General features: G+C 43.9%; 1 protein-coding gene across 3 annotated transcripts in view; it reads left to right on the top strand.

The window, feature by feature from the left end:
• DNAI1 (dynein axonemal intermediate chain 1) overlaps positions 1–23,441 on the top strand; it is a 152,209-nt gene that overhangs the window by 78,721 nt on the left and 50,047 nt on the right. For all 3 annotated transcript variants that reach the window (XM_037374567.1, XM_037374565.1, XM_037374568.1), the window contains 2 exons: positions 17,678–17,767; positions 21,743–21,830. In XM_037374567.1, the coding sequence (XP_037230464.1) occupies positions 17,678–17,767; positions 21,743–21,830 (178 nt within the window). The remainder of the gene's footprint in view (positions 1–17,677; positions 17,768–21,742; positions 21,831–23,441) is intronic.

Raw genomic sequence — 23,441 nt, 5'->3', positions numbered from 1 at the left:
GCATTTGTCAATATCAGTGAAAAGGTTTAGAAAAGGTTCTCTCCCCACTTGACAGGAGGAAAAGCAACATGAAGGACTATCTGTTAGGTTGAGACATTGGATTATTATTCATCATTCTGCATTAAATGATTCTGGAAAGCGATGCCTTGTTTCTCATATTTAGTCCGAAGGTGTTCTATTCTCCCCTACCAATATCCCAACTAGTCTGAAGCCTGGTCTTTAGACCACCCTGTGCAGTCCTTGCTCTTGTAGAGACAGCAAGCCTATGACTTTGAGGACCAATTAGAAAAGTAACAAAGTTCTCCTGAACAATTAGGAGCCTTTGTTCTTTGGACTGCCTGGCTTCTTCCTTTTGAAAAAATACAGCCCTTACACAATGGAAGCAAAATGGGAAGTGAGTAAAGCAGGCTGACAGCTCTTTTGTTGTGCCATTTCATCTTCAGTGGCTTAGTAATAGCTCAGTAAGTTTGCATATAACAAAGCTGATGTAACATAGTCCACTATTAAGGGCGAAATAGAGCAATATAAATGTTCCAATTCTGTTACCTAAGAATAAGTTTGTCTGCCTGATACTCATATTTTGAAAGAGCATAGCAATGGCTTGTTATAGCTTTGGCAATCGTCTTCTATGTATTAAGTGCTCCTATATTGTGAATAATGGAAAATTCTGGCTGAAGTTACGCATTTCTAATTCCTTACTACCAATTGATTAAGACCCAAAGCCAGAAAGGAATAAACACAAACATGGATGTGTGAATGTATGTGCATGAAGTGCAATGTAACTAATACACCAGCTTAGGACTTACAGGAACATGGGACTAGAATTGGTCTCCTAGGTCAGTGAATTCAGGCCTTTGCCTTTGGCTGCGAACATCAGCTTAAAAGGAGACAATTCCTGTGAAACTGTGTCACACTGGTCATGTTCTGCGGGCAAAAGCCCTATGTGGGGTTAAGCTAAACCCAACTTTAATCAAGATGATGCTCCAAATAGTCAGCAAAATCCTCACACTCCCATCACCTCCAGCACTGAGTACTCCTAGAAAGCAAGTCCCTGGACAGGGTATCTGTTTGAGCCAATGGATCAGTCCCAGGGCTTGGCTCTGGGTGTTAATGAGGGTGGCCAAAGTGGGACAACTTGACTAGGCTTTGGCATCCCAGAGCCCACAACAGCAGTCTGCTCTGGGGAGAAGTGACACTCTGCAGGGAAGGAGCTCTCAGGATAGAGCCTCTCCCTTTTCCAGTCTTTGCGCTTTGTTCTTACTTTCTCCCCTCTTTTTTTTTTTCTTTTTTTTTTTTTTTTTTTAGAAAAGTTGATTAGGGTTTATTTACAGCTGAGAAGAGTGATTTTCCTTTTACCTTTCATCACTGAAAGGTTTGAAGCATTTGGAAGCTGGAGCAGTTCAGTAATAGGAATGGATAACTAAAACTATCTGCTGTGTCAACGCGTTTCTGCTGTTATGTCTTCCTCCTAAAATACATCTTATTCAACAGATTTGATTCCACTGTGTACTTCTAGTTCACTTTCACATCAAACCAAAAGGTCGTTATTTCTGCTTGCTGCTGGGACTAGTACGGAGCCAGTAGTGCTGCAGACAGTTGGAAATACTTATTTTTTTACTTGCCTACCTTCAGAAGTTACTGACTAAATTCCCACTGCAGAGTGTTGACCCTAAGATCAGCGAAAGAAACATTTCTTTTGGCTGTGCTTAGAGCAAATCTCAGCTGTGGCAGGCTTTCCCATGTGTACAGCATGGTTTGGAATTGCTGTGGTGATCACTGATTGGGAAAGCAACTTGGCTGGTTCTTTGTTAGTTTACTGAAGCTGATCTGGCCTCCTTGAGTTGCTGATACCATGGAGCTTCAGATGGCATCCTGAAAGAATTATTTTCTGCCTTATATTCATGCATGGGAGGATGAAAGCCTGGCCACTGCTTGCTAATTCTTCACCAAATGCTGTTCAGGTTAAATGTGACACTGATGGTTAGGACAAAAAAGACAAGGCAGGATGGTAATAACCTGCAAACTGCCAAAGGAAACTAGAGGGACTGTCAACTTGCAGAATAGTTTCCCAGCAGAACTTGTGGAAGTCCCATCTCAAACGTAAACCAGATAAAACATAACTGAGACTTGCTTACTGGAATATGCCCCATAATTATGTGATCCCTTCTTCATCTCTGCTTTCTGTGTTCAGAGTCCTTAAATAAGTCTACACTGACTCTTAGCAGGTCATGAAGCCACTCCGTGAGAAGCCATTCCAGACTCACTGAGTCTTGTTTTGCTGATGGAAGTAAATGAGCTCAGTTAAGAATCCCTTTAAAGTCAGCATGAGCTGCTGTTCTCCACCCCACTCCTTGCTGCTGGGCACAGGTCCACAAAAAAAAAAAAAAAAAAAAAAAAAAAAAAAAAAAAAGAAAAAAAAAAGAAAAAAGAAGCCTTTCCAGGAAGCTGGTTGTATTTGCTGCGCTTAGGAGAAGAAAAAGCATTTTGTTCATAATCCACTGTAACACCAGCACATTGTTTCTTTTCTGATGACGGGCAGTCTCCTAAATCTGTCATCTGCAGTCAGACAAACAGATTCTGCAGATTGCATTGTCTCTGAGATGTTACTGCTTCACATAATATTTCGTTCCTTTGGCTTCAGGCAAACAAAGAGTTTGATGTGAAGGAAAAAAAAGAAAAAGAAAAGACAGACGGTTGCTATCAAGGTCAGAATAAAGATCGGCTGTCTCAGAACAGGCTCAATGCCCATCCTGTTGCATCCACTGCTAAGGAACACAAAATAGGTGTTTGCTGGGAGTAGTTCAGTGAAAAAAACACATTCAGTTCTGTGAGGATACTGTTAGGGGCCAACTCTATAGGAGAAACAGAAATCTGGAGAGGGGAGGAGAGTGACAAAGACCCAAAACCAAAGAGGCTGGACCTGAGATAGGGATGAGGAGTGTCAGGATCTGGCAAGTGGGAGAATGTAGCTTCAAGGGATAACAGAGCAGAAACCTGATGGTGAAGATCATTTAGTGCAAAAGTTCTTAGAGTAACACAAGCAAACTGCTTCTTTCATGCTAGGCCACTGCAGTGTCTTCACAGACAAACTTTCTTTCCAGCCCCACCTTTCTACTACTTTTTTCTTGCTACCAGCCCTGCCTTGCATACCTGACCCAGGTAAACAGGGCAAGAAGTTTAATTAACCTCTGATGTCCCAGGAGTAAGGGACACCAGTGTATCTTCACCAGAGACGTCACTTCAATCATTCAGCACATTCATAGCAGTATGGAGCCACGGGAAGAGCATCCATGGGACTGCATGGATGCATTTGGGGTCCAGAGACCTCAATTTGTCAGAAGCTTCCTTGTGGGAGCAGTCCTTAGCTGCAGTCCTGCTCCCCTACAGTGAACTCTGAGTCCAGGAACAGGCTGTTGCAGCAGCAGTTGTGCTGGTCTAATGAGGACCTGACACCACACACCTTGCTGCAGCACCGTGAGGCATTTAGTGGCAAACAAATAACTGTCATGTGTTTGCTCCCTTATTGTCTGCTGGAAGGAAGTGTGGGCAAGAAGGGCTGTGCTTGGGAGGGGTTGCCATATGCTCGCTGTAGAGAACAAGGTCAAGATCAGCAGCTTTCTGGTTGTCCTTAGTTGCTAGGATTGCTCACTGCAGTGTCACAGCCCTGCTGGAGAAAATCCTGTCTCCCACAGAGCCAAGTTTCACCATTTTTTGGAAAGGCTCTGCTGAGCCACAGAAATTCATCTGGAAACTTTGGGCTCATTTAGTCATGGTGGAGGTGGCAGGAAGGGCAAGATGCTGCTGTGGCAGAGATGCTGGATAAAATCTTTTGCAGCATGTTTGTACCTTGTTCAAAAACTTTTGGACACTTTTTGAATCACTTTAGGGTTAGGCAAGGTTAAGTGTCCAAATGCTTCTTCCTAAGTGTCTTTGACAATAATGAACAAAATTCCTGATCTTTTAACTTCAGTGTTGTATGTTTTGAAATGGTGTCAGACTGTATGTTCTGGAGATTCAGTTTCTCTAGCTGGTTATTTTTAAATTGTGCACTGTGTATGGATTCTTGTGCATTAGAAATTATCTTGCAAAGCATCCCTTGCAGATCATGTAACTGAAAAGGCGCTTTTCCTGCTTTGAGGCTGCCTTTCCCTCTGTACTTCATACAGATGCTAAACTTAACTTACTTTCTGCCTTCTGCTCTCACTGCTGCTTCCTAAATAGATTCTCCTCTAGTCCTGTATTGTTCTTCTCTCTCCTCTTCCTTTTACTTAAGATCTGAACCATCTTGTTGTGGGTTTTCCACTTGTTTATTTCTTTTCTGGTGTCTGCAACAAAAGTATAAATAGTTTTCTTTGTTAGTTTTATCGGTGCTAGTTTGCAGAGAAAACTTTACTTATAAAATTTAAGAGTACCTGAAGGCCTTGGGATGTTGGAAAATGTTAGCCTGATGTTTAAAAGGGCAGAGAAGTTGTAACACATTTGTTTGGTTGCTTGGGCCTTTGAATCCTGTTGTATTGCTTTATAGCAGTCACAAATGCTAGCTAAATATTTAATAGGAATCAGGACACTATGTTGGATCATAGTGGAAGAAAAGTATTTCTTTGCTGGCCTATGAAATTTGACTGCTGATTGATCTTCAAAATAGGTGTAGAAAGTGTATGGGTCTTAAGATGGGTCTTAATGGCACTAATGCAGCCTGTGAAACAACAGAGTGCTTCTCCAAAGAGGATGAAATGGAGATAGGAGAGCAATAAGGGCAGAGCTAGAGGCAAGCTGGGCAAGGACAGTGCAAGCAAGGTTGCACAGATCACAGCAAAATGTGGGGAGCTGGGGCTGGCAGTGGCTCCCATCCTTCTCCCACCCCTGGAGCCATGATGAGCTGCCACAGCTTGGTGCAGTATCTGGGACCCTCAGCACCCGGCAGGCCCTGGGGCCATCTCTGGCCATCCCTGCTATGAGCCCGATTGATCCTGTGGTGGTGGGAAACTTCTGTAAGGCACATTACAGATGCTGTCTTTGATTTAGCAGCATCAGAGAGCTTAGGGATTTGGATGCGAGCCTGCCCATCATGTGTCTGCTTTCCCTGCACACAGAATGTGAAACTTCATATTTTGTCTGTAAATAGGGAATCTTGCTCAATGAGCACAGTCAGAATTGAAACCAAGAGCTGTGAATTGCAATTGGTTAATTACCCCTGAGCTTTGCTGGCTTCTGGCACCCATCACTTAGCTGCCTGCTCTGTCTGACATGGGGACATGGCCACTGATGGGACAAACAGGTGAGAGTCTAATGTCTGGTTCCTTGCTCCTTGCCTGTTAACTTACCAGCCTAATAAATACAGTGCAAAGTGCTGTGAGGGGAATAAGCAAACAGATTCCTGGTGAAATGCTGTACAAAGCAGAGCATCTGAATCCCAGCAGGAAGAAAACAAACTGAAAGTAGGGGCAGCCTTATCCAGTGCTATTTATAACTGAGCTCTGCTTTCTCCAGATAAATCTGAGTCTCTGAAGTGTGAGTGATGCACAGGCGCCAGGCCGGGCCTTTGCCCTTCATCAGTGATGCTCCCATGGCTGTGCTTTCTGGTCAACTCAGTGCTGAGTCCCTCCAGTATCACCAAATGTCATTTTTGGTAGGAGATGTTTTGCTACCCTTTTTCAGCACACCAAATTTGTGGGTGATATGTGAACACACAGATGCAGTGGGCCAGATTCTTTGCTCCTGTCTGCTGATCTTGTGCCCTTCAGTTCATTGGTGCTTAAGAGATGGTGTCTGGGGTTGCGAGTCCCAGGAAGATACCGTCAAGGTGGAAGGCACTTGATCTAGCTAGGAGAGATAAGTAATTTTCAGAAGAGGAGTGTTTATGGGACCAAATACAGCATGGGAGTTTATTTTCCAGTGTGTCCTTGCTGCTGGTGAACGCATCTAACTTTTCCCTCAGCAACCAGCAAGCTTTCAAGGACTGTGAGGAGAACACCCCAGGAATGCTTGTAGTAAAGCCTGCAAGTAGCCATGTGCTGCTAGAATGAGAGAAGGCATTTGTAAATTTTATAGTTGGGAAGTTCCTGCTGTTGCCTGTTGCTGGAGCAAACAACTTCCACCAGATGAGCCTGGTATTTGCTGGTACCCATGAATAAAGCCATCAGCCAACCTTATGCCCATGACATAAGTGACTGACAGCCTGTGGTCAAGGGCTGCCCCAGGAGCACCCTAGACACTGGCTGTGCTGTGCCTGTTTTGAGATGCTTTTGGTTATCATAGCAGTAAGCTGAAGCGTTCTTCCTCCTGCATCCTTGCTTGGTGAATTATGGTCCTGCCAAGCTGGCTGCCTTGGATGCTGCCTAACTTACTTGTAGATGAAACCATTGTTTTAGTACCTGTCTATGGTTATCAAGACTGTCAGTTACCTTGACCCTCCCAACCAGCATGTTACTATTAGGAAAGCTGTGTTACACAAAAATACAGTAGGTAAAGCCAGGAGACTCTGAGTAAATCCCTACTTCTGCTTCAGATAGGGTGGCAGGGAGTGCCTTAGGTCAAAGTTGCTCATTAAAGATGTAAGAGAAGTGAAGAAAGCCCAAGCTGACTGGAAGGCATTGAGATCTTCGAACATTTTGATCTTTGAACATTCATCAGCTGTCTAAACCATTTCCTCTCTAATGCAAATGGTACAGCCAAGTATTTAAATATTACTAGCTCACTTTTAGGGAGAGTTAGTCCTTGCAGACCTTTTCTCATTAATGACTTCTGTCATGGGGGCATAAGCACGTTGAGCTGATCCATTCCGTCTTGTTGCATGATTTTGCAGTAAAACATCAATAAATTTTCCTACAAAGGACAGAATAGCACTGAGGAACCTCCTTCCCTTAGCAGCTCCCTTATCTGTAGATTACTGTCATAGCTAGAAGATTTGCATTTAAAAGAAAACCCCAGATTTTAAGATAGGAATATTTTCCAATTTATTTTTAAGATTATATATGTATGTGTATGTAAATCAAAGTAATTTTTATTTATATCTCTCCATCAGCTTTTACTCACACTCAAAAGTCTTGTCTGATATACAAAGCAGTTTCATCTATTGCAGTGAATGAAGCAGTCACAATGTGGTTGAGCATGACATGCAGTAAACTCATGAGAGGTGAGACTGAATTAAAATCAGGCCAAACCTTCCTTTCTGGAACTGGGGAACTGTTAGTGAATCACAGAAATGAGAACTGGCAGAGGCCTTGAGAGTGTTCTTTTCTTCCCATCATACCATCACAGATGTTTTGTTATCATTTCTGAAGTGTTTTCTTCAAAATGAGATTGAGTGGTCTGGCTGTCCTCACCAGTACTGGCAGACTGGAGTCGTTACCTACTATGGCTTCCATGGTACACACCTCTTAATGCATGTGAAAAGGATTTCTGTAATTCCCCCACCCCTACAGCAGTATCACTGTGAGGATTCCTGCACCAGCCTCTGATCCTTTTCTGTGCTACTGTCACTGAGCCAGAAATGCCCTACATTTTTTCCCTACATGTCTATATGCTTTCTTCTTCCTCTCTGTGTTCCTCTGCACTTGTCATTATCATATTTTACCTTATTGTTGTCAGACTATGTCTCCAGTTTGTCAAGATAACTTTGAGTCCTGATCTTCTGTCTCTTAAACTGTGTCATCTGCAAATATTGTATGTATTTTGTAATCTGTTATGCAACTTAATAATGAAAATTTTGAATAGAACTGGACCCAGGGCAGTCCCTGTGGGAACCATCTAGAGATGTTTTCCCAGGTGGTCAGGAGATCACTGGTTATAACTCTTGAAAATTCATTTTCTATCACTCATCCACTTCATAGTAATTCCCTCTAGATCTTCTTTTCTTAGTTTGCTTCTGGAAACATCACAAAAAGTTTGGCAAAGGCCTTACAAAATTAAAGGTAAGTCACATCTACTCCTTTCCTCTAATCCTTTAGACCCATTACCCTGCCAAGGATGGAAATAAATTTTGACAAGATGTTTCCTTGACAAGCCCATATTCACTGTTCCGTATCTTCTTACCCTGTACATACATATGGATGACTTAATACTTTGTTCCAGCATTAGGCTGACTGGTCCACAGTCCTTTAACCTGTGCCTCAAGACAGGTTTTGTTTTGGGTTTTCTGTGGGCATTTTCACCTTGTTCCTATCCCCCAGGACCTCTCTGTCTTCTGGTTTTCATAGATAATTGTAATGAATCACAGATTGCTTCAGAGCTGTTCCCTTTGGCCCTTAGGCCAAATTTCATCAGGCCTTGCACAGTTGGATATATCCATCTTATCTCAGCATTCTGGATGGTGCTCCTTAAAGTTAATTTTGTTAAATGTCTAGTTACAAATTATCTTTTTATATGGCACTGAAATAAGGAAGGCCTTAATACCTTTACCTGTGGTTCATTGTGGGACCTGCCTTCCTCTTCGTAAACAGTAAATGGGGTCTAAGAGGCAGAAGCTCAGATGAACCTTCCTGGGCTGTCTGATTTTGGCTCCATGCAGGCACCAGCCTTGTGGTCCGAAAGTACCTTTCTCCTCAAAAGAGAGTCTCCAGCCTCTTCCCCATGCAGGTGTCTCAGGCAGTAGCAGAAAGGTGTTAGTGTCCCCCAGCTCGTGAGGGTTGGTTTTCTCCATAAAGTTTCTGGATGTGCAAAGACTCTTGACCCTGACGGTGGCAGCCCAGCTCCCTCCATATGGCAGGCCTGATCATTCCTCTTTGGGGCAGCTGCCCGTCTTTAGTTGTGGCTGGATTCACCCATTCACTGTGTTATTTACCAGCATAATTTCTAGAGCTCAGGGATGTGGATGGGGACAAGCACTAGGCTTTCACAGCAGGGCTTCTGAAAACAAAATCAAGAACTAATGCCTTCTATGACAATGTTGACCAAAACTCTTGGTTTTTTGGAGATCTTTCACTCTTGCTAGATGTTCCACAGCAGAAATGCTGTCTGCTTCCCAGTGTAATAGGAATGGTAAAAAGCCGTGATACAAACCAGCAATCTCTTGCTGAGCATGCACCACAGGGCCGGAGCCCTTTGTGCTGTATACTGCCATCCTGGCTCCAGGATGAGCATGCAGGTCACCTCATGGTTTTGGTAACCTTCATTAAGAGACCAGCTGGGGCTTATGGCTCCTCCCTGCCTGCCTGCCTGCCTGGGATTACCTTTGTCAGGAAACCCAGACCCATGCGCAGCCAGGGTACAGCCAGGTCTTTTCCTGCCACAGTGGTATCAGTGTGGCCAAAGTGCAATCAGGACCCAGGAGCTCTTTCTCCCCCAAGTATGGACTTAGGCAAAGAGGCTGACTGGGCTGCTTTGACCTAAATCCTGGAGTATGCAGTCTGCACTCAGTTATCACAGCTCTTTAAAATTTTCATTATTGCCTCAAGTCAAAGTGAGTCATCTGAATTTAGCTCACTGTTTGCCTTCATCCCAACTAACCGTGGGGAGGAGTAAAGCTTTCTGTATTCCCTCTTCCCGCTTCCTCATAGGACAACTTGTACTGCTGTCCAAGTTAGCACTGGGACTCCAGACGCAGCCCTGCTTCTCACCTCTAAAACTTGCTCTGCCTGTCTGTTGCTACATAAAGACTGATGCGGAGTTACTTTGCATGTGAGTAAAGTAGCCTGTGCTTTGTAGGTGACCAGGTGAATAATTTTTTGGGGTCTCTTGTGACTGATTGCAGGAGAGCAGCCTTGCTTTTTGCATGTACTCCTTCAGGTGCCTGACCTTGTCTTCACTTCTGGTAGCTAGCTGAGGACACTCAGTGAGGTGGCAAGGCCCACTTATGGTGCTAGGCTGGGGTGCATGAAAAGAAGCAAACAAATAGCTGGCAATGTCCTTGATAGAGGGCATCTGGGGACTTTGTTGCAGAAGCACCGCTTTGTTTCAGGAGCAAGGAGGGACAAACTATTGGCTCCAGCAAAACAGAAAGTCAGTGGACTCAGGATAAACTGTCTTAGGAGATTTTCACCACAGCAGATCCCTTGGGCAAACAGCAGAGGCAAGTGACACAGGGAGGGAAACAAGCAAAAAAGTGGCAATTTGTCATTGACAGGAGGAGAACGTGAAAGATTTCTTTTCTGCTGGTAATGACTTGATTTTTCTGGGTGCCGTCTGCTGAAAGTTGCTGGCAGGAACCAACAAGAAACACATTTGAAGGTGACAGGGGGAAGAAATGAGAACTGGTTTTTAGCTCAAATTGGAGACTGCTGCAGGGGAGCCCATGAGAATATATGCATCAGAGCACAGGGGAGATCAGCCTGGCTCCAGAAGATGTGGCCTATGGAGCAATTTGTCATAGATCAGGACTTCAGCATGAGCCCTCAGCATGATCCTGAGGCATACTGAAAAACAGGATAGTAGCAACATGTATCCTCTACACAGACCAAGGTGCACACTGTTGGACTAACACAGCCAGGTTTGGATGCGTACTTCTGATTGGAGTTTGGTCTGTCTGCCTCTGCAAGCATCCATACTGTGTTCATCTGTCAGCTGGTGACCTGGGCCATTGTGTGATGGATGCAGACAAACTGCTTGTGCCTTTGCTAAATCATAGCACATGTTCAGCTCATCTACCCTGAGAGAGCCCCAGAGCTCTGCTGGCGCTTTGCTTTGGTCCAGGCTTATGCATAATGACACTGGAGAAATGTGGTTTTGACAGTGGGTTTGTGTCTGTGCTTTGCTGCCAGACAGGCAGAGCTAGAGTGAGCCGAAGGCTAGTTCTGTTGCTGTGTTTGCATGCTTGCTCAAGGAGCGAATGTTTGCCAGTGGGAAGCCTTGAGTCAAAGTCTTCAGCCAGTATGAGTGTAAGGAGAAGTGTCTGAATCTCCCTGCTTATCCCTGTGTGCCCAAGATATGGGGAAAACATGGTGACTGGGAAGCAAATGTGCTAGGCTCCTGCAAGAGGCCATGGCTCCGTTCAGCTACTGAACCAAATGGGTAAACTGCCTGAGATGCTGGGCTGGGCAGAACGGCAAGCTCTCTGAGAGGGGTCCGTACAGCTGCATCCAGAGCTCGGCAGTGAATTACAAAGAAACTGTTGAAGCACAGAAACAAGGACGTGTGTCTAAAGATGAGTATTAAAGAAAAGCACAAGGACAAATTAATACAGAGGAAGTGAAGGTTCAAAATGAGCTGTGATTATCCTGAGTCATAAAAGGAAAGGGGAAAATATTTGGGAAGTGCATTAGAAGTTAAAGGAATGAAGAATATAAACTCATTACTAAAGCAAGCTTTCAGTTAATACTGAGTGGTATGGAGGTTTAAATATTTGATGCTGTATTGTTTAATCTTACAATAAGTGTCTGAGACTGGCTGCTTAGTATGATTAATGTAACAAGAGGATGAAAGCACAGGTCAGAATAGGGAAAGAGCACGTTAAAGAATATTTAGATGAGACAGGTTCTTGCTCATCAGCAAGATTGGCTTAAACATACCCTGGAGTACTTAAAGAACTAGCCAGAGCAATTTCAAACCATTAACAGGCATTTTAGGGAGGTTTTGGGCTACATCCACCCTGTATTTCAAGCAGAGCCTAGTGTTTATATGCAAGCCCATTTACAGCATCTGAGCTGATTGAGTACCCTGACTCAGAAGCTGGGCTGGGGTGTGCTCTGAGGCATGGATGAAGGGAAGCATCACTCTGCTGTTGCCTATGGACTCACACACATTCACCTACCTGTGGCATGGAGAACTGGAACATGATACATATAAAGTCTGTGGTCATCAATCCCAAAACATTTTTCAGTGATCCTGTAAGCTGATGTCTGGCAAAAGAGGTTTCTACAGGTGCTTCCTTGAAGGGACATTTTGTGCATGCAGGGGGGATAGTGACATGGGCAAGGTACCAGAGCCCAGAAACCAGTGTCTGGACAATTCACCCAAGCTAGAGGCATCCTAAGCCAGCCACAGGGACTTCAAAAGTGTGGGTGATAGCACAGCAGTGCATCAGGCTGCACTCTGGCCTGTAGGACAAGCATGGCCATGAAAAGGAGGAAAGCTCTTGAAGGTTTGGAAGAAGTGAAAAAATATCTGGAGGAAAATGGTAGGACTGTACTCAGGGAATTACTGACCAGCCAGACCAATTCTGATGACTGGAAAAAACACTGGAATAAATGGCAGAACCATTTGTAAATGTCTAGATAATAAGGTGATTCAGAGAAGCTGACACGGATTTGTCCAGAATAAATTGTCAAGCCAGTATAATTTCTTTTCTTTCTTTTGTTTCAGAGAAATGGGCCTCATGAAAAAGGGGAAGGAAGTCAAGGTTATCACCTCTATCCATCTTGACTTGACTTAAGCTTTTGATCCAGGCTCACACAGTGACATTCTTATAACCAAAGTAGAGAAATATGAATTAGGTAAAATCACCATAAAGAGGCTGCTCAGGTGGCTCAGGCAGTGTGCTCAAAGAGCAGTTATACAGAGCTTGCTGTCGGACTCTGAAGAAGCTTCAAGTGAGACCCTGTACCTGTTAATCTTAGTCTTCTTTTGATCGATACTTTCATTAATAACTCTGATTGCAGAATAGTGAAGCCCCCTTGGGAGGACAAGGCACTTTGCAGGACATGATTATGTTCAAAATGATCTTGATAAATTGGAAAAAAGACCCAAAATCAATGTGATGAAATTCAATAAAGAGAAGAGCAAATACTATGTTTAGAAAGGGGAAATTAAATACACAGATACGAAACAGGGGATGACTGGTTAGACAGCAAAGTGCCAGAAGGGGAGAGTGTAGCAGATCACTGCCAATGGTCAGCAACGTTATATGCAGCACATGTGTCATTCTGATTTATTAGCTGGAATATAAGATAAAGGAGGTTGTAACTCCTGTCTGCTAATGCCTACAGGTAGCCCTGTACCATGTGTTTGCAGCTGCAGAGAAGGGCTGAAGGGGAAGAACAGGAATGGTAAAGGCTTGGAGAGCAGGACTTGGAACTAACAGTTGAAGCAATTGTGTTTGTTGGGTTTGTAGAAAAAAGAAAGGAGCAGTGACACAGCAACCTTTTCTTGCCTGTTTCAAGACTTTCATAAAAAGGCAAATAAACCATCGTTCACTGTGTCCGCTGGGAAGATGGTAGGAGTAATTGGCTTGACTTGTGGTAAAGGAAATTTCCTGTAAAAGGCCAATTAAGCACTGATGTATCTACAGGGAGGTTGTTGAGTGTTTGTTGTTGGAGGCTTGTGAGAACAGCCTTATGTGAATTGTCACCAGTGGTAGCAGTGTGTCCAGTCTGCCTCAGAGCATGACAGATACCCTTTTCGGGTCCCTCCAAACCCTGCGTTGCCATGATGGTTTTGCTTAGGACTGTACTGATTGCCAGGCTGACACTGGAAGGAATTTTCCCCAGGTCATACTGGCAGGGACTTTCCTCAGCAGCCCATGGAGTTGTTTGCTTGCTGGAGTCATCCGAGTGTCTTATTTAGCTAGTTTGTGCAGGAGTGACCTATAGATTTGATAAAGCCTTTGTCTTTCCCCTTCTCTAACTGTGACAGACTTTATCCATTATTTTAGTCATTGAATGAGCAAAATGCTCTTATTTCACTTCAGGCAGGTGTCAGCAGGGCCATGGTACTCCAATGCTGGCAAAGGGCTCCTTAAAGGATAATTAATAGAAAGGGAGGGAATTACTCATCAGTCAATGTGCATGTGTTGCATTGGCACCCCACAGCTGAGCTTTGGCAAGCCGGATAGATTTGTGTCTGCAGTAGCAGGTGTCATCTTGTAAGAAAGGCAGGCAGATCCTGCCTGTGGCTGCCTGCAAAGCCATCAAGTCAGGCTCATGGCTGGGATGATTTTGACCAATTGTATTTTGTCAGTGTGACTAACAGCCTCTGTGCCGTGAAAAGTAATCAAACATTATTTCTTATGTAGGAATGACATCAGAAACATGGGAATTTTCAAATCAGATTGAATAAATGGTCTTATCTCCTGCTGGACAGGAGCCATTACCAGCTGCCATGGACAAAGATGAAAGTATTTCCTTGCTAAGAATGGATGGATTATTGCCCTGCTAGCCTGCTGTATATGGCAGTGAACATGCAGGTTTTAATCTTTATTTTTCTATGAAACAGGGGTTTGAATAGTCTCAACTTCTTTATAAATAAACAGGTTTTAAGAAATAAAAATTAAGAAGTCGTAGGCTCTTCTAACAGCAATGAGTTTCACACACTAATTTTGCACTACAAAAATAGTCAGGTTAAAGATCACACAAAAAAATAGCAGTGGATCCGTGATTTTATTACAGGTCTCATCATGATCAGGCACAGCAAATGACTTGCTGCTGGGTTTGCTTGTCTGCTTTCTGCAGTTTACACACACTTTCATTTCTCATGTGGTACTTTACTCTTAGTTGTATCATAATTGAACTTTTGCTGTAAATTGTTTCATGCAGCTAAAATCCTGGCTTGATTATCACATGCTTCAGGAGATTAACTTCTTGCCACTACACACACAATTGCCTGGTTCTCTCGTCAAATGCTCCACCCTGCACAGCACAGATAGTGCTAATGACAGGAGGTTGTGCCGTGTTCACGGGCCTCTGGGAGCAGAGAAAAGGCCAGTTCTGATCAGATGCCCGATTTGATTGCAGTATCATGATGGCTAATTACTTTAATAAGCATTCATGGGATTCAGAGATCGGGAGAAAAAAGATCACAAATACTATTAAGGTGTCAGAGATGTTGAAGGAAAACTGAAAGGGGTAAGTGCCAATTTCTGTTTTCTGGAATTCATGCTAATGTCACTGAGAGCTGCTGACAGTCATTTGAGGGCAGATCCTAATGCCCTTCAGGGACTGTGCTCAAGCTGTCTACAATATGTACTTAACTCAGGTGCTGTGGACTGCTTTAAATGTAGGAGCAGGAGTACCCCAAGCAAATCAGCCTACTTACCTTATGGGGCTGGTGACTCCCCCTGTCTGTGTAAGGGATGAAGAGAAGTAGTTGTGACACCTAACTGAGTACCGACAATAGAAAACTTGAATAGATCTCCATCACAGAGAGGGTGTTTGGAGTTGGGCAAACCCTGGGGAAAAGCTCTTCACTTGGGGAAAGCTGAAAGGAATTGGCTTGGGGAAAAAACAAACATGAGCTCATGATAGCACTTCTATTGTCATTCACCTCTAGATGAGGTTTCTGCAATATGTGTTAGCATAGACCTGAGGACTGAGGAGTTGTGTCTGCACATGGTGTTCAGGGTGGATTCCAGCTGCTGAGCCTTCATCCATGTATTTTCCACTGCTGTGATGGGCTGTCACTTGGCTCTAGCTCAGGTGCAAAATGTTTACACTGTACTTGGCAAGCGCAGAGCTGAGAACTCAGCTGCATCTGCCCCTGCACAACTCAAGCAGCGCTCACTAATGAGCATCTAGATGTACACTGAGAGGGGGCAAGCTGGGACTCTTCATTCAGGGAGGGTCTGGACCAGCTTTGATTCTAGCATGTGCATTGTGTAAGCAACCTGGATGGTGGCTTTAGACTTCAGGAAGGCTCAGACCCATGCTGACTGAGTACAGGTATGTGGCACCTGCATTTGTCTTCCACATGTAGCTCAGGGCATTGCTGGGTTCAGGCTGCAGGTTTCAGATACTGGAGAACCCCTTTGCTTGCAGTGTAGTCCTGTCTCAGCAGAGGATATCTAAGCCATTTGTCCTAACTGCTCCCAGGTTTAAATGGCAAAACCTTTGCACATCGTTTTGGTAGGAGATACTGTCTTAAATATCTTCCCCTACCTCAGGTGAACACAGTTTGCCTTAGAGGTGTGTAGAAGTATGTCTGGTTTTCCCAAGTATTTGGGAAAGTAGACTGAAGAGAAGAACATGAGTTAGAGGAGAGGTGTGTTGGACATAGAAATAAAAACATCTTCTTGTCAGACAATTTTAGAGTGACATTTTTAAAAGCTCTGATTTGAAGCATAACTCTTTTTCTGTGCACAGTATGAGACACAATGGGTGTGTGTTTGTAACCAGTTCCCCTGAACTCTGTGTTTGTCACTTTGAATTAAAACTCCTCACTACATCAACCCCTTCATCTGAAGCAGCTGCAGGTGACCGTCATTGTCAGCAGTAGTTCATGATCCCAGGGATATGTTCCTGGAATAGATATACCCAGGACATTTTGTGCATGGTGGCCAGCCATGGAAATCACTGTTCTCCATATATGCCATTTAACCTATCTTTTTATCTCTAGCCATTTTATTCTAGGCCATATTGAATTGCACTATTCCTTTAATGCCAGATAGCAAAGTGGTTCCACTTGGAGCCCTAAAATTTCTCCTGTGCAAGGATGTTCAAAGGTATATGCTACTCAAGTCTCTTCAATTGCGCCTTATGGACATGAAACTGGCATTTTGATGTATTCCTAGATGGATTCTTTTTATATTTTATTTTTCCATCCTCAGAATAGTGTGTTCTAGGTAGGACACATGTTCACGAAAGGATTAATTACTCTTTGCTGAGTCTCTTGCTGAATTTTCATGCTCCACAGAACTTCACAGCATAAACAATTTTACAAAAGAGAATTAACACAGTTTATCCCAAGGAAGTATCATCAGAATACCCAGTCTGTGTAATTAAAGTACTGAGAATGCTGCTTGTCTTCTGGAATAGGTACCAAGTATTAGGTAGAGTATTTAGTAAGCTCTATGATAATCATGCCCATTTATCATGTTTATGGGATAATGTTTAGGGAAATGTATCTGCTGTACTGCTTGGACAGAAACAGATATACTTTTGAAAACCTCAGCAGAACCTGTGGAAGTGCTTGTCCCCATCCTGAACTGACAGATGCCCACAGGAGTGTGTGCTGACAGGCCCAATGACAACTCATCCTTTTCCCTTCAGTCTGATTGAATTCCCAGATCTGAAAATCGAGTGTTCTTAATGCTTTTGGTCTAACTGAAATGTCTCTTCTAAACTGTAAGCCATTTATCTGAGTTCTAATCTCTCCTGCTGAGCTGTCACAGTCAAAAGGCAGATCTCCTTACCAGGCAGACAGATGCTCTGAAGGTGTAGGGAGGATTTCAATTTTAATGGAGACATTTTCATCTCTCTGAAACAGAAGTACTCCAAGGACCTATGTCACACATTGTCTGCAAGGGCTCATCTGCACTCCACATAGGGACAGAAAGCTAATTTGAGGTTGTCTGGCTGAAGGGTAGCCATATGGCACTGCACTTGGAGTAATTAGCCAGATGGGAAGGGGTTAATTTGTGGAGGGTCAGTGATATACTCAGGTGTCTTGAGTCCTTTCTGTGGGCACCACTGGTGTCATCTGGAGATGTCTTAGGGGATCTCTGGGATGATGCATAGTGCCGTAGTGCAATGCGCTGCATAGCTAGCATTTCACAAGGCCCATCCTTAATGGCAGTGGTCCTAACACTGCTGGGGGAGATGGCCATGGGCAGGTGCAGAGTCCCCGGGTGTGGGATTTTGCCCCCTCTCTAGAGCATCCCTGCAAGAAACTGAGTGACAGGAGAAGCTGGAGGCACTTCTGAAACTGCCTGTGAAGGTAAGGGTGTTCGAACATGTTGAGAACCAGCAGGCCTCTGGGGTGGCAACCAGCTGCTTTTTAGGAAGGATTTCAGAAGACCTTGTTAAGGGCATGGAACTTTGTCTGGCTAATGCTGAGTGCCTTGTGCTGACCGGGACTATCTCCTTGTTTTAAGGTCAAGTGGCAGAAGGATGACATGGACAACAATTTGAACTTCTTCTCCGTCTCCTCAGATGGTCGGATTGTTTCATGGACTTTAGTTAAGGTAAACAGCAGGTGATGATTTCTTTTCCCAGCCAAATTATGATTAATTGCCTCCAAAGTTCGATGACACATTAGTTTTATTTTTATATTTAATGAGCCAGGTTTGAAAAGAAGTGGCAGCAAAAGATTGTAGGTGCAGCCACAGCTGGGTCTGGGGCTCCATGTTAAACTCTGAAGTGAGCAGAACCAGCCTGCCCCTTGCTCAGGACCTAACCTTCATCCTGCCTGCACCTGTAGCAACCCACGGGCCTGAGTATGAGATCATTCTCCTGAGGCTGCAGGAATTCAAGACTGGTCCTTGCTTTGAAACTTTCTGTGTTCCAGGGGCGTCATCCAGAGACAGAGCAATCTATTTTCTTCCCCAGTGTTAAGACTCTTACCCCTAAAATGCTCCCCTATGTATTGAATTCAGAATGGGAAAGGGATGGTGCAAATTTCTTCCCCTGCTGCCAAAGTAGCACTGGGTAAGCTCGCAGTGGGATGGCAACACGCAGTCAGACAGGCAGAGGGTTTCCCCCTACCATGACATTGCTAGCACACACTCAACACAACTGCCTTTGATCACTTTTTCTTTTAGAGTACATACATTCACAAGAACTTAGCATTAATGTCCCTAAATGACCCTTAAATGTATGTCTCTGAATTTCAACATGTGTTTTTTTCTGTTGGCTATTTGATTTTACATTTTGAAGATTTTCAAATTCTTTACTTAAAAACTAATTTAATTGCCCTAAATACGAGTCTGCAGATGGACTCTGACAGCAAGTCATGTAGTAGAGGGTCTTCTGCAACATTTCTGTGATTCATCTGTGCTTGACTGTGTTACCACGTTATAAGCTGGTGTTTTTTTCTGTCCCTTGAGCACATAGATTTACCTCCTTAAGCATCCGTGGTGCGACTTCTAAGACCTGCATCCACTTAACACAATGCTATTTCTACTTATTCCTTGCCCTTCTGTTATAAACTTGTCCATACCCATACGGAAAGCACTGTTTTAAGATCTGTTTGAGGTGAAGTTACCTCTGAAATTGCCAGAGCTGGGATGTACTTAGCAGGCAAGAAAGTGGCAGGGGTGGAAAACAGCAAAGTTTTGGGTGCTGTTTGGGTTCTTCTTTTGGACAGAAATTCAACAAGAAAAGCAAGAAACAGAATGAAAAGGTTGTTTTGTTACAATCTGTGGGTTTGTACCCAACAAGGAGAAATGGATAATCTGCTTGAATGCCAGTTTTGCAAAAGAGCCATCTCTGGGTTTTATTTAGAATAAAATTGAAGAGACTCCAGAGGTCTTCTGCAAATCCATAGTATAAATAGGGAATAAATGAAAGAGAGCTTCATTAATCTTTTTGACAGGACTATACAGAAGTAAAGCTTCTTCAAACACTGATAGCTGTTTGACACTTCTGAAACCGAGAGCAGAAAGTGAATAAATTCATTCTTACTTCCAGCTAGATTTTGGCAAGCTACACTCAAAATTTGGATAGAAGAACTGTCAAATGTCAGCTTAGAGGCAGCTGATCTGCCTTGACCGTACTGGTTGTCTCTGTTAGAAATGGGCACGATAACTTTGGACAAACTGCGCGATCACACATGAGCTGTGTGTGCTTAGGCTATCATCTCGGCTTGGTTTTGGGTCATCATGAAGGTGTGAAATGGTGAGGAAAGATGCAGGACTTCTGCAGCTGGATGACTTGACTCTCCCACCTTGGGTGCACATGTGGCCTATCAAAAAGGAGAAGGAATCAGTTGGGCTGCAGCCTGGCACTGCTTCTCAAACTGATCCTCAGCAATCCCAGGGTTGATTAGTGGTTGTAGTTCACCCTTCCTACATGACCTAGAGCTAAATTACTGAACATCTCTGGACCTCCTTATCACTTGAGGCTAATAACAGCAAAAGGGAAATAGGCAGCTGCAAGGCCTAATTCACCAATGCTTTCAAAGTACTTTACAATTGTTAGGCAGAAGCAACATATTATTTTATTGTTCAGTGTTCCTGTAAGGCCAAACTGTCCAACAGCCTGTTTACTCAGAGGAAGATGCAAATGGCTCTGGGGACAAACAGCCCCAGGAACAGATGCATTTTGCAGACTGTGAAGCTGGATACAAAACAAAAGCAGCACAGCAGGGAAGTAAGAACTTTGTGAAGGTGAGAGGCTACAGAAGCTCTCCACAGAGGTCTCAGCCACGTGGGGGTGCCAGGAGGCATCTTCAGGGAAAGGCTGCAAAAGGTGCGTGCTTAGAGAAAAGGTCTTGTGTGGGCTACCTTTCTACCAGAAAAGAGAGTTAAGTGTGCTAGCACATCTCTGGGTCTGCACAGGTCATGTGTCTGACCTCTGTGAGACACACTGGTTATATCAATGTGACCAGCTGCGGGCAGCTCCACAACTGCTCTTCAGACCAGACCCGTGTGGCCACCAGGCATTGCTTAGACAGGACAGATGCTCTCTGGAAAGCAGGCAGACCTGAGAGCCTGAGCAGAGGCAAGTGCCTGCTTAGCATGCCCTGACTGCACTCCCAGCAGCCCACCAGCAGTCCTATTTGGATGGGCAGTGAGTGGCATTTGGCATATATTCTGCTCCTGAATTCTCGGGGCACTGCTCTTTCCAGTTCTTGCACACATACACCAGCATATAGGGCCTCTTCCTTAGCATCACTCATGCCTTTACCGACTGAATCTGACTTGAGGTAAGCCATGTGCTGCAAGAAGAGTGACTAAAAGAAAGTAGGGCTCCACAAACTGCAGGAGTCTGTCCTGCTTCTCGCTGCTCTATTAGAGAACAGTTACTGCCATCAATAGGCCAGGGCACGTGGGTGTGCAGCAGTGCAAATTAGTGAGAAGGAAGTACACCGTTTTATGGGGTTTTACCTTTATTGAACCTTCTGTAAATTTGTACCCCCAAAACACGATAAAAATGTCTTACAGAATGTGGTCCCCTCTGAGCTGCAGTATTGAACAGATGCTCACAAGGTCTTCTCCCGCCTTTCCTAACATGCAGTTCCCTCAGATTGACTTTGCCAGGCAGAATCTCTTTTTCTACCTGAGTTCTGCTCTGGGCTTAGAGAAGCTCCAACTAAAGCCTGATTCACTGAGCTAAGAAGTTATGTTTTGTTCTCATAGTGCTCCAGTGGGAAATCTGCAAATTCATGAAAACATCCAGTCCACAGCCCACACTGCTCACTAATTTAATCTTTAGTTCTTTGTTCTTTTTATCAGCCCCACAGTATTCTTATATTCATAACCATCTCCATTCTGCAGTGGTATTTTAATTCCCAAAGCTAGGCTAAGAATGGATCATTGCCCTCTCGCTGTTTCCTCATACTCACCCACATTGTGTCCATTTTCTTCTGTCTCCCACCTCAACTGTAAACAATTTGGGACCCAGCCTTTTTGCCCTGTGTCCATACATCACCTAGCACAGCAGTGTTGTGGCCTGCAAAGTCTGCTGGTAACAGCAACATTGGGCGCTTCTCCCCTGGGGGAGCTGCTTGCTAGATGTTGCTGTTATTTGAATCTCAGAGCCTGTGAGGTTGTGAGTATTGGGAACCGAGGCTGCTCTGGCAATAATAGCAAGATGGTAAGTTACTACCCGTTAGTTCAGATTTTAGTTAGCTTCGTGATAAATATGCAATACTCATCTTAAACCACACAGGGTGGTGTCACAACACAATGATTTAAGCTGACAATGTTAACCTCCACTCAAAAACGTTGACCTCAAAACCCAAAGCTTTTCAGGTCAGCTGCCTGTGTCTGGGTGATGTACCAGAGGCTCTCTGTTCCAGGGCACCACAGCATCAGTTTCCTGGGGGTTTTACGTACAACAGCATGTTAGCAAGTTGCCAACTGCCAGTATGAAGCATTAAGCAACTTTTGGACAGCTTTTTAAAATTCCTCCATAAAATTTGCCATTTCAAAGTACTGAATGTCTATGTATTGTTGCTGTGAAGTATGTTATTCATGTGGAATCTCCTCTGCCTACAGAATGAGCTGGTTCATACAGATGTCATCAAGCTGTCAGTAGAGGGAACAATGACCCAGGGGCCAGAGAGGCTGCAGCTGCAAACATTTGGTAGGAGCCCAAATCTTTGCCATGCTGGTTAATTACTAATATAAAGCCTTTAATCAGGCATTCTGGGGAATTAAATTGGGAGTGGGGTGCTAAGATGAAAGGAGCTAAAGAAAGGTTATGCCTCTTTGCTTTCATTATGTAGTAGGGCAAAGTCTGTCTAGAGCGATGGGCAAAAATTGAGTCAAATTTTGCTGGTTACATCTTGCCTTTACTTGCAAGAAAAAGATGAACATTAATTCAAAAAATGTTTTACTGGGATATCCCGATGCAGACAAGGCACAGGCATTACCTGTATTTGTCAAAACTAAGTCAATTTTGTTCTTTCTGCCAGACCTTGATCTGGACTGGCCAAATTAAGATGAAAAGCAGCTTTGCCCTTTCTGGGGTGCACAGCTCATCCAGCCAGTGGTGGGATGTGCCTTATTGGGTTATGTCTTTCTCAAAGCGCAGCATCTATTCTGAGCTACTATATTAGTCTCCCTCTATACAAGGTGGAGACAGTGCAGTCCTAGGCTGAATCCCCTCACTCTGACCATCCTGTGTTTGAGACAGGATGGGATGAGTCAGCTGTGGAGGTCCTGGACCACACAAGGAGCTTGGAGAATCCCCTAATCATCCTACTGCACCTGCTTTTGGCTGTGAAGCTGTGATCTGGGTTTGGAGAAGGCCCCTGCCCATGGCATGGGGCTTGGAACTAGATGATCTTTAAGGTCCCTTCCAACCCAAACCATCCTATGATTCTATGATTTAAGTATTTCTGTGTTTCTAGGGTAGTAATTGCTGAACCATTTTGTTTGTGAGAAGGTTTGTGTTGCCACATAGGCTGCAAGAGATCAGCTAAAGCAGTACACTGCAGAACTCTCAGGGGCTTTGGGATTATTTGTTAGCGTTAGCGCGAAATGGATTTTCAGAGACTTGTCTTGAATAGCTAACAAACTATTTAAATGTTAAAAATGCAGACAGGAATACAGGGTTGAAATGACCTTAACAATTCCTTTGAGGACTACATTTTGTTAACGTTTAAGACAGCTGCCTTTGCAGAAAGTTCTCTGTAACTATGTGCTTCTGAGCCTTGTCTGCTTGTTTCTGTTTCTCATCTGATGATTACTGTGGGTGTCCCTGCTGGTCAACAGCTCCAAGTTGCTGTCACACTCTGCAGACATCCCATCTTCACACAAGTACCCTGCTGAAATTTTCTTTCACTACCATGAGAATTGGCACTCTTGGATGATGTTGCATCTGCCTTGGGAGCAGAAGCTGCAAAATCTGAAGGACTCACATCCTGTTGTGGTAGATACCTGTTTTGAACACAGTTCACAATGTTGCTCGATTCAGGGCTTTTGAAGTTAAGAGAATCCTTCTGTGCCTGGCAGAGGATTTCTTCCCAAATCATATCCTTTGCTATTGGCTTTACTGAAATGAGCTTGCTAAATGGCTTCTGAGCTAAGAATGAAAAGGGCACAGGGAGGTATGATGTGGTGTTTTCTTTCTGGGCTCTTTTATGCATGGGAAACCATTTGTATTTTTATGAATACTGAACAAACAAAAAAGATCTGTCATTCCCCAGTATGAGGCGAGCCTGGTCCTCATGGCTTTTACATTTGCACCAGT

The sequence above is a fragment of the Falco rusticolus genome, chromosome Z (genome assembly GCF_015220075.1).
Source record: "Falco rusticolus isolate bFalRus1 chromosome Z, bFalRus1.pri, whole genome shotgun sequence".
Lineage (NCBI taxonomy): Eukaryota > Metazoa > Chordata > Aves > Falconiformes > Falconidae > Falco > Falco rusticolus.
Note: the sequence above shows the minus strand (reverse complement) of the source record. Positions and strands in the feature narration are given on the sequence as shown.